This window comes from Frieseomelitta varia, unplaced genomic scaffold, assembly GCF_011392965.1.
Source record: "Frieseomelitta varia isolate USP_RPSP 00005682 unplaced genomic scaffold, Fvar_1.2 scaffold_23, whole genome shotgun sequence".
Taxonomy (NCBI): domain Eukaryota; kingdom Metazoa; phylum Arthropoda; class Insecta; order Hymenoptera; family Apidae; genus Frieseomelitta; species Frieseomelitta varia.
This window is the reverse complement of record NW_025109957.1, coordinates 46,199-57,922: the sequence shown is the minus strand read 5'-3', so window position 1 is coordinate 57,922 and position 11,724 is coordinate 46,199. Positions and strand designations below refer to the sequence as shown.

The 11,724-nt window shown below is 28.5% G+C and overlaps 2 protein-coding genes across 2 annotated transcripts; both read left to right on the top strand.

Annotated features, from left to right (window-relative positions):
- The first annotated feature begins 1,251 nt into the window (after positions 1-1,251).
- On the top strand, positions 1,252-4,046 carry LOC122527672. The gene is made up of 5 exons (XM_043652049.1): positions 1,252-2,122; positions 2,726-2,825; positions 2,940-3,044; positions 3,289-3,444; positions 3,964-4,046. The coding sequence occupies exons 1-5, from the start codon at positions 1,332-1,334 to the stop codon at positions 4,018-4,020; spliced, it is 1,209 nt and encodes a 402-aa protein (XP_043507984.1). The 5' UTR covers positions 1,252-1,331; the 3' UTR covers positions 4,021-4,046.
- A 1,411-nt stretch (positions 4,047-5,457) lies between these two features.
- Positions 5,458-7,581, top strand: LOC122527683. The gene is made up of 3 exons (XM_043652068.1): positions 5,458-6,170; positions 7,249-7,348; positions 7,456-7,581. The coding sequence occupies exons 1-3, from the start codon at positions 5,458-5,460 to the stop codon at positions 7,579-7,581; spliced, it is 939 nt and encodes a 312-aa protein (XP_043508003.1).
- Positions 7,582-11,724: the final 4,143 nt, after the last annotated feature.

Sequence of the window (11,724 nt, the reverse complement as noted above, 5' to 3'; positions counted from 1 at the left end):
GCATAATAGATTTGTTTACAAGAAATTAAAGGTGATCTTGAGTGTATATAAAAATCATATTGCATATTATTATTAAAAATCAGCAACAGAATAATTTAATATGATCACATTAAATAATTCATCCTACACGTATATGAAAGAATTTAAAAATTTAGTGTAAAATGAATGAAAAATGTTTATTGCTTCTTTCTCATTTTTACTTTTTTATCATTTTAGTATTATCTTTAACAAAAAATGCATATGTAAAAAATGTATGTTTCCTGTCAAGAAAAAAGTGTTAAAGATATTTTTGTGTATAAATAAATATCTAAAACTTACTTTCAGTATTGTTTTGTGATAAACGAAAATTCATATATCATTGGTTGGATCGTAAACAAGTTTACTCCAAAACACTTTGTAATATGTTATTGACACTTCTAAGAACTAGTCAATCCATCTTACTGTTATACGCTATTTTCCATCTATCAGTTGTGAGTCATTAAATTCTGTAGATCTTTTGGATTCCATAGCTCTAAAAGTAATAAATTACTCTTTCAATTTATAATGCAGTTGAGAAGAAAACTTTGCTTCTTCCTTCTCTTTTACTTTCTGTCGTAAATTGTACGAAGCTAATTTCACGTTTTCGTAATTAGCAGTTTGTGGAAAAATTAATTTTGTTAGAAATTGATCGTGAATTTCTACATCAAAAAGAAATAAATATACTTCTTATTATACGCTGTATACGGGTGTCTACTGTCAAACAAACATAATTAAAGGGAGACCTACAAAGTTGCAACGATCGATAACACTGAAAGGAGTTTATATTGCACGTGATGTGTACGCAGGTGTATGGTATTACTGACAAAAATGGTAAATGAATAAACAAGCTACAGTCGTATCAAATATTTCTGACAGATCATTCGTAAGTTTTCAATAATGATGTAGGTATATACACGGTAGTACGAATTTCTAAATGTCATTGAAATATTGGATACTATCAAGTGGATTTAATTGTAAAAAAACATTTGAAACGAGATATTTTCGTTACATTTGCTTTCAATTCAAGAGTGCCAAGTACTTAGCTGTATCACATTAATATAATTTGAATAATTTCATGTTTTTATCGTTGTACGTCCTGAAATTTAAATATAAAGAAACTTTTCGTTTCTGAATGAGTGGAAAAAGAGATTTGTAAGAACAAGTTCAGTAAAAAAAGAAAAAAAAAAAGAAATTTTGAAATGATAGATAAAACTATTATTTTTACATCGCACGTGTGTACGAATGCAACAAAAAAATTGTATCCGTTACGAATTCATTGAACATTTTTTTATTTTTCTCGTCGAAATGAACGAATGACAAACAAAATGGATTTTCGCAACTCGAATCGTTTGAACATTTTTGTAAACGTGTTATCGGGGAATTTTTTGCCGATGACGAGTAAGAAAACGAAATTACCGATCCTTTTCAAAATCTATTCGATCATCGTTTGGTTGATAGAATTAGTGTACTTCACTGCTTGTATTTTCGGGCTGTTTTGCGTCCCAAGGGAGAAAGCGTTGAAGGACGGCACGGTAAACCTAATTGTCTTGCTTGAAATAATAGTGTTATCAGTTTACTTGCACAGTCGTAAGAATTTGTTGCATGAATTAATTGGAAAGTTGAACCATCTGATCGAGGATAATGAAATGCTACGAGACATCACGCTTAGCATAGCGAAGCCGATAGTGAAGTCGTTGACAATTTATACAATTGCCAATACCACTGCAGTTGTTGTTTGGATAGCGTTGCCACTTCTTGAAATTCTTCGGAAAAACGAGTTCTATTATTCCGATTACGGAGTACCAGCCGTTATATCCAACGAGCCTTTCTCAACCGGCATTTTCATCGGTGGTGTTGCCCTGCAGATTCTTGGCGCCGCGTATACGATAATCAGAAAAATTGGTTTGGACTTGTACACGATGCATTTCATTATTTTAATGACGGCGCAGTACAAGTATCTCAGAATCAAAATTGCAACGATATTCAAACAGGAACCCGAAACTTTGTGCAACAATATTGTTAAAAGGAACATCTCGTCTGGGAATGAAAGAACGATCAGCCATGAAATGAGATTGTTAACCCGCCATTATGAAACTGTGGTTGAGTAAGTAAAAGTGTGATTACACGATGGCAAAACGTATCGGATGAATTATGTCTTTCAACGTTACTGTTATATTATATTAACTATTATAATATTGATAACATATTATATAATAATATACTAGTAATTATTATAATATTAATAGTATATTAAATATAATAATAGTATAATACTATAAATAAAATATAATAATAGTATATAATAGTATTTTATTATAATAATAGTATAATAGTATAATGATAGTAATTATAATAATAGTATGTAATAGTATATTATTATTATAATATTATTAACTATTATATTACTATTATATTATATTAATTTAATGATGATACCAATTGCGCTTAGATTGTTTGGAATGCTAGTTGTGCTCACGTTTCAAACTCCTATATTATATATATAAATATATATATTTTTTATTATTATTAAATAAAATATTTATTATATAAATTTTAATATATAATATTATAATGTATAATTCTTTTGTAAAATTTTCCAATTGCAATGACTTTCTAGATGTTGTAATATCGTTTGATAATGTTATCATAATAAAAAATTGTAATTTATAAGTTATAAATTAATTAAAACCAAAATTCGTAATTGTAGGATGGCTGTTATGTTGAGGAAATTGCTTTCCCCAAATATTGGAATTCTTTATGTAGAATACGTTTTCCGGTTCTGCTTTATAAGTTTTATGCTTGTGACGGTATATTTTCAATCTTAACTTTTTAATTCATAATTTTGCTATCTGATGTTTTTTTCTGTTATTGCGTATTTTATAAAGATCTGTTATTGCTTATTTTGCTGTTTATTCTTTCAGACTGTTGGATTCTTTCCCGAAAAATGCTTATTTATAATGTATGCGCTTAGTCTACTGATACAGTTTTATATATTATGCTACTCTATTCAAAAGTTAATCGAAGCGGTAAGTAATACAAGTATAATAACTTATAGTACATTAATCTCTATTAACGAAGAACTAAGTGTTTAATTACTTCGTATTTATTAATCTTCGTTAGATAATCAAGAAAGCAATAGATAAGAAATATTAAATATATCCATGAACTTTAATGATATAATTTTTAAAATTAGATTGGTACATTTATAGTGTTATAATCATCATTATGCGAATATAGTTTACGTCAATATAGTTTATTTCAAACTCCTAGAGTGAAACTGTAACAGACGATGTAATACATGAGAAGTGGTATTTCCACGACGTATCATTGCAACGGGCAATTGTTATGATGATTTTGACTAATAAACTAGAGTGTAAATTGTCTAGTCTTCAAAGTATTGACTTAACTTTACCATCTTTCATGTCGGTGAGTTTTTCTAACACAATAATGTAATACTTTTGCTTAATAAATAATCAAATCATGTAATACTATCAGAGGCAAATAGAATAATTATATGTTAGTATATGTATATTATAAATATGAGAGTGATATAGGAATGATAAGAAATATGAATTATATGGGAAATAGGAAAAAATTAAATCATTTATATTGGGCAAGACTTCTCTGATAATCTTAATCTTGATATGTATGTTGTTTATCAAACGTCTTTATTGTCAAACGTTCTGTGCTCTACTTTTTGGAATTAAACCCAACATAAGCAATTTACAATCCGGCATATGTATAAAATTACTATTTTTTAATTCAATTTAATTTTAATTCAAAATTTTTTCTATCAATTGCTAAATACTTTATATGACTTTTCCTTTCTACTGTATTCTTGTTTACAAAATATACTAGCATAATTTAATCAATTTACTTTGAAACACTTTCTATGCAATCTAATTAATCACTATCTACTTAGTTGTAACTTTATTGTTTTTGTAGGTCTTAAATCAAGCATATTCGATATGTTTGTTGTTTCTAAAAGCAAGACGAGAATAATTCATTTCCGCAGAACATGACATAATTAAATATACATTGTAAGATTTTCAATTTATAATAATTACAATATGATAAAATGTGTTAGACATAAATAAAATAATTATATATTTATAGAAAGCTTATTGCGTGTCGTTATTAGGATCACGTTAAATATAAAAAAAATTTGAAAATTTAATGTAGAATGAATAAAAAAACTTTTCCTGCTTCCTTCATTCTTTTTTATTTTTAACAAAAATGCATAAAATTTGCGTAAAAGAATATACTAAGTTAACTCTGCTAAGTTGTGCGTGTACAAATATGTGAAACTTACTTTCAGAACTGTTCTATGATAAACGAGAATAGAATCATTGGTTGGACCATGAACGAGCCAACTCCAAAATACTTTGTAACATGTTATTGGCACGTCTGGCTTAACACATCTCAGGCTAATACGTAATTTTCCATCTAGTCGTGCATCGGACAAAGTTAAGTTCTGCGGTTCTTTTGGATTCCGTGGTTCTAAAAACAATAGATTGCTCTTTCAATTAATAATGTGGCAGTTGAAAAGAAAACTTTGCCTCCCCCTTCTCTTTTACTGTTCGCTGCAAACTGCACGACGCTAATTTCACGTTTTTTTTTTTGCAATTAGCAAATTCTGAATTTCATTTAGTCATAAATTCATTGTGAATTTCTACGTCAAAAGGGAATAAATATGCTTGTTAAATACTGCTCTTTGTCATACAATAGGGAGACCTAACATAATTATAGAGAGACCTGCGAAGTTTAAACGATCGATAATAAAACTGAAAGAATTTTACTATGCATACTATGTGATATACCTACACGCAAGTGTATGGTACCACTAATAAAAATGGTAAATGAATAAACAGATCAACAATGCAAATTATAGTCGTATCAAATATTTCCGATAGATCATTCGTAAGTTTTCAATAATGACGTAGGTATATATACGGTAATACGAATTTCTAAACGTCATTGATACATTGGACATCATCGAGTGAATTAACAATGAAAAAAATTTAAAACGAGATATTAGAACACTTATATATATTTTTGTTGCATTTGGATTTCAATTTGTGCAGTGTGTCAAGCGAAAGATCTATACCACTTTTAACGAAATTTAAGTATGGAGAAATGTCTGTTTTATAAATGAGTGGAAAAGATTTATACATGCAAATTTAATAGGGAAAATTTACTGTAGTAATTTCTGCTGTTATTATGGTTATGTAACAATAAGATGAAGCGATATATAAAACTGTCACTTTTGTGTCACATATGTGGACGAATGTAATAAAAAAAAGTCCTATTTACTAAAAACTCGCTGAGTATTTTTTTGATTTTTCTTACTGAGAAGAACAAGTAGTGAACTAAATGGACTTTCGTAACCTGAGCCGTTTAAACATATTGATGAATATATTGTCGGGCAATTTTTTGCCAATGACGAGTAGGAAAAGGAAATTATCGATTCTTTCTAAAATCTATTTGATCTTCATTTGGCCAATAAAACTAATATACATAACTGCTTTTATTTTTGGAGCTTTTAATGTCTCGGGCGAAAAAGTATTGAGGGACGGCACAGTGAACGTAGTGGTGTTGTTAGAAATAACTGTGCTAACAATTTATCTGCATTGTCGTAAAAAACTGTTACGTAGGCTAATTGAAAAGTTAAATTATCTCATCGAAGGCAATGAAAGCATACAAGACATCATAGTTAATATAGTGAAACCGATAGAGAAGCCGCTGACAATTTATACAATTGGTAATATTACTGCAGTTGTTATTTGGGCAACGTTACCATTTCTTGAAATACTTCGGAAAAACGAGTTCTATTATTCCGATTATCGGATGCCAAATGTTATATCCAAGGAACCCTTTTCAGTCAATATTTTTATTGCCGGTATTATCCTGCAGATAATCGGTGCTATACATACAATAGTGAGAAAAATTAGCTTGGACCTCTACACGATACACTTCATTTTTTTAATGACGGCTCAATATAAATATCTCAGAATCAAATTCGCAACGGTATTTGAAAAGGAAACCGAAGCTTCGGAGAGTTCGTGCAACAATATTGTCAAATGGTCTGAAAATGAAAGGATTATCAAACAGGAAATGAGATTGTTAACTCGCCATTATGAAACCGTAGTTGAGTAAGTAAAACTCTGTTTTACATAATAAAAATGGATTCTACCAATGATAGATTGTAACTTTCGATATTAATTGTGATGTTGTTATATTAATTCTAATGAAGATAACATATAAAATATAAAATGTATAGTTTACGCACTATACATTTTTTTTCCAATTTGGATTCTCAGTTATGCTGACATAAATATTATTCTGTCCTCTGATTGTACACATTTATGATATGCATTTATATACACTTGAATGTACGTATATTTCTTCAAAAGATTTCTTTCTTTGCAATGAAACGTAAATATGAAATCTTGAATCAGATTTAATAAACTGTGTCTATAATCATCGGATTGTCGCAGGAAATTTTGAAAATGGTTTCTGAGTGCATAGAGTTGACAATTTTTGATGTGAAACCTCTGCTTTTGCATTCTAATTTTTAATTAGAAAAATAACAATTTAAATGTTCTTTTTTTAAATTCTCTTAATTTTATATAGTTCGCAAAAAATTAAAATTTCCAAATTTTGGAATAAAAAAAGTAATTGATTTAAAAAGGAACAACTTATATTAGAGTTAAGGGCCGGCGGACAATGTGTACAATCAGGTTTAAACAATTTAATAGTAGTATTCCATATAAATATAGTTTCACTGTATTCTTCAAATTATATTATTAACAAAAATATTGGTTTTTTAAACGCGTATAATGATATAATAGAAAATAGCCATGAGAAAAATGTATCTGTATTATCCTGTATCTGAAAATTTCTGAAAAAGAATTTAATCCTTTATTGCATAAGTTTGCAAATCATTAATTCTAAATTTAAATGGCATGAAAAAAGAATTATTTATCGGTTAAACTTTTGCTTAATGTTTGCTCTGTTAATTTCTCTTGCTTCAATATGTATAGTTTTTACACACATATAGATCATATATATTGTGTAAGATAGATAATTTAAAAAGTATGATCAATTCATAATGCGTGTGTAATTTTATAAAATTTCCTAGTTGTGATGACATCGTAGATATTGTAGTATTATGATAAAATTTTAATTTGTAAGTAACGAATTAATTAAAATGAAGGTTCGTAATTATAGGATGGCTGTCATGTTGAAGAAATTGCTTTTCCCAAACATCGCAATTCTTTATATAAACAACGTTTTCCGGTTCTGCTTTATAAGTTTAATGTTCGTAATGGTATATTTTCAATTTTTAATACATAACTACTTTCTGACGTTTTCTCTTGCTATTGATTATTTTATAAAAAGAGAGATTTTTATAAAAAGAAAGTTTATTTTCTTTAGAGTATTGGACAATTTACTGAAAAATGTTTGATTGTATTGTACGCGGTTGGTGCATTGATACAGTTTTATATATTGTGCTACGCTATTCAAGAATTAACCGAAGCCGTAAGGTTCTTATTCTTATAATAATATAAATATAATAATTTATAGTACACTAAATTGCACAATGAAGAATTAACTGTTTAATTACTTTATATTTATTTTCGTTACTATTTTCACTGATTGTTTATTTTCGTTAAATAATCAGAAATATACTTTAGTAACAAAAATACAATAAATAAAAAAACAATATACGTATAATCATTAAATTTAAATATATCGACGCGTTTTAATAAATGTAATTTATATAATTGGATTAATATATTTATAGTATTATGTTATGAGTAACATTGTGTGAATATACTAATATAACTTTGTTTCAAATTCTTAGAGCAAAAATGTAGCGGACGATGTAATACATAAAAACTGGTATTTCCATGACGTGTCATTGCAACGTACAATTGTCACGATAATTTCGACTAACAAATTAGAGTGCAAATTATCTATTTTTCAAAATATTGATCTGACATTACCATCTTTCATAACGGTAAGTTCTTAATAGATAATCCAATACAATATTTCTGAAAAGTAAATCGGATAATCTATGTTAGTATATTTTATAACAAGTATGAAAATAATAGGAGTAAATAATAAAGCAATAAGAAAGAATAAAAAAATACGAATTATATGTGAAATAGGTATACGCAAGTGTAAGTAAGTAAAATTATTGATATTTAATTTATTACTAAATTATAGGATATTTATTAATGTTGATTGCTTGAGGTTGCTTTTGAACTTAAAAAAAAGTGCAGAGTGCTTTTCAATTTGGGAATATATGCCATTTGCTGGATATTATTATAATGTCTTTGAAAGTAAAATTAACTAGATATCTTAAATTTTGCTAAATTTTCTTTATAGATGTGATCTATTTTTACAATAGTAATACAACTCAGACTTACAACCAACACAAACGATATATAATCTAAAAAAATCTAGAATTACTATACTACAGTTTTACTCTATTTCGATTCCAAGTTGTCCTGTTAATTACCAAATACTTTGTATTCTTATTCATAATCGATTTACTTTAGCACATTTTATGCAAAATCTAACTAATTACTGTCTACTTAATTACTTATCTCTTTACTGGTTTTATAGATCCTGAGTCGAGCATATTCGGTATATTTATTGTTTCTGGAAGTACGAAAAGACTAATATTTAACGGTATAAAATCATATACTATAATGTATCCCGTAGGACATGATTAAATATGGTAAAATTTTTATGTTTAGAATGGTTGTAATGTACCAACAGGCGTTGGGCACAAATAATTAAATATCACATAATAAAAAAATTGATATATGTAATTATAAACATTAAACTAAATTAAAAAAGGTCTTGTAACAATTTACATTACGAAAATCACGAAATATTTGGAATAATTTAAATTGTAAAATAATCGATACCCATTTTAAGTTATTTAAGTTATTTAAGCCAATAGATTTTTTTCATTTTTAATCAGAAACGAAAATTATAGTTCATGAAAATATTCAAACGTTTGTAGAAACATTTCTATTATATAAAACATTAACGGGACTCGATTATTATCATTATATTAATCGAGTTTGAGGATACGCTGATACAAATAAAATACAAATAATATAAATAGAAGAAAACTATGTGCATTGTTACATCCTGTAAAATCATATACTATCATTTATTCAATGAAGAATGTTAACGGAATGATTATTTCAACGATCCTAAGTATTTTCTCAAAGTAGTTGAAACATTTCTCAAGTACAAAATATCAGTGTAATTAAGGAACCAAATCAATCTTAGGTTCAAAATTGCAGTCCTCTTTACCTATTTTAATTGGCAGTAATTTCCAAATTGACCTTAATTAAAAAATATGCCTCGTACGATATTGCTTCTCACTCTTCATATATTCAGAATCTTGTCGCTAACTCCGTCAAGACACTTTTTGAATACTAAACGTACAGAAGGCAATCTTGTACGAGAATAACTAGTTTAATTCAATTCAGAATTAGATAATTATTGAAAATCACGGAATAGTTGGCAAGACTGTTCAAACTTTTTGAATTTTGCCGATAATGATAGATTAGATAAATTGTAATAATAGGCTAGATAGAAAATAAAAACGAGCAAAAAAAGATACAAAAGACAAATTAATATAATCAAGTTTTTCAATAGTATTATATTTGGTTTCATCTTTCTCAGATAGAAAAATTGTTAAATAAATTGTTATTACATGGTCGATTGTACCATAATTTTTATACTCTATAATTACTCTTTAATTTGAACAAAGTTTTGATTACACAATAATATAAAGATTGAGTATAAAATTTTAATCGTGTAAATCAATTGTGTCCACTTACCTGAAAATATATGATAAGATGTGAATGAAAAGAAGGAGAGAATCAGTGAACTCTTACAATACTAGGAGTGTTAAATGTTAAGTGCCCTTGAAAAGAAAATTGAGCAAGAAGACTAAGCTCTTGCTGGCTTATTAGAAATGAAGGGTCAAATTATCCAAAGGTTATGTCCAGCATATTTCAATAGCATGCAGTGTGCCATAGTTCATGTGGCATCCTCTTAGTAGAAGTTTCTGAAAATATTTAAACAAAACTCACTTCGCGCGAGGTTGACAACGATTCGTCGCCATTTTGAGGCTCAAAAATCTCCAAAGTCGATGGAAAGGGAAACGAAGGAGTCTTTCTCAATTTCTCATCGGTTCAGGGATAAAATAAATAAATAAAGTAGACAGTTCGCTTACCGAAAAAGAATTGTTTGACCTTCAATCGATACAGATCGCCTCCTCAGCACTCTCCGATAACATGTTGGCAGTAACGTCGCATTCAAATTGAAGGAACTCGGAAATTTTAACCACTTGCGCTGGCAACTGCGGACCATAACGAGCGACCAAACTGCATATAATAATTCGTCGTTTTCATTTTCTTTTGAACTCGTCGGTGCGATATCACTGGATAGAAATTATTGAGAAGTAATAAATTTATTATTTGTTTTGCCTGGGTTATACTTAAGTATACTTAAAACTGTGAAACTATTGCAGTTTTGGGACAAAGAATTCTCGACGCGCGTGGCACATCATTCCAGCGCAAGAGGTTAACCACTTGCGCTGACAACTAATTGCGGACCATAACGAGTGACCAAACCGTACACAATAGTTCGTCGTTTTCTGTTTCTTTTGAACTCGGTGCGATATCACTGGATAGAAATTATTGAGAAGTATGAATAAATTTATTATTTGTTTTGCCTGGGTTATACTTAAATATATTTAAAACTGTGAAACTATTGCAATTTTGGGACAAAGAATTCTCGACGCGCGTGGCACATCATTCCAGTGCAAGAGGTTAATATCGTATGTCACAATACAGTCTTCTAATATATGTATTATATAAAATTACGGTCTTTTATATTCTAACGCACACGAATTTTAGACGAACTCTAATAATATGAACTATTAGTTTTCTGTCAAGTTTATATAAACAGAGTACTATCTAAGATATCTGTATTAATATTTTAAGTGCCACGTTTCTTAATTCTGGGAAACAATCTTTTTTTATGTGAGTTTAAAGTCGCATCGACATGAAAGTGATTAGCGACTGGGATTGAATGGTACTTAGATTTTGTAGTATAAATTTGTCCATAAATCCATCAAGTATTGAATATTGATTTTAAGAAATGAGAGAAGGAACGATCTTGTTTAGAATAGAAACAATTTTTGCACTTGTTTGTAAACTTATCGAGTGAAATAGACGTGGCATTCAAAATATTAAAAAGGAATTAGAATTCGAGTCATCTGGAAAGTTCCGCGGATTTTACGGAGACAAGAGTATAATATGAAAACGACACCAAACTTTAATGAACGAGATAATTTCCATTTAGAATTCTATTGTAACTCAACAAATTCTCATTCACGGTACAAGAACACTCCAATTGTGCCTCGTACTTGACAGTGAAAAGTATAATATCGCGAAAATGTTTGTTGAGTATTATAAAAAATTCGAATTCTTATCAAGCTGAAGTTTGAGTTTTCTCATTTTGTATTAACGTAAAATTCAAAATAGCACTCGCGTATTTGAAAAACCGTGGAACTTTCCGGATGACATACTTACTGTGAGCTAGGAGGTTTACACTTTTAAATATATTGTTTTTGTAAAAAAATTTTATAAAACATAAGTACATTAA

Bases quoted from the DNA above. Each gene is read 5' to 3' on its own strand.
- LOC122527672 (XM_043652049.1), top strand. From the start codon at position 1,332: ATGACAAACAAAATGGATTTTCGCAACTCGAATCGTTTGAACATTTTT. The intron at 3,045-3,288 runs GTAAGTAATACA...TCAAACTCCTAG, and splicing joins TTCAAAAGTTAATCGAAGCG to AGTGAAACTGTAACAGACGA. The intron at 3,445-3,963 runs GTGAGTTTTTCT...TTGTTTTTGTAG, and splicing joins CTTTACCATCTTTCATGTCG to GTCTTAAATCAAGCATATTC.
- LOC122527683 (XM_043652068.1), top strand. From the start codon at position 5,458: ATGACGAGTAGGAAAAGGAAATTATCGATTCTTTCTAAAATCTATTTG. The intron at 6,171-7,248 runs GTAAGTAAAACT...TCGTAATTATAG, and splicing joins CATTATGAAACCGTAGTTGA to GATGGCTGTCATGTTGAAGA. The intron at 7,349-7,455 runs GTATATTTTCAA...TATTTTCTTTAG, and splicing joins TAAGTTTAATGTTCGTAATG to AGTATTGGACAATTTACTGA.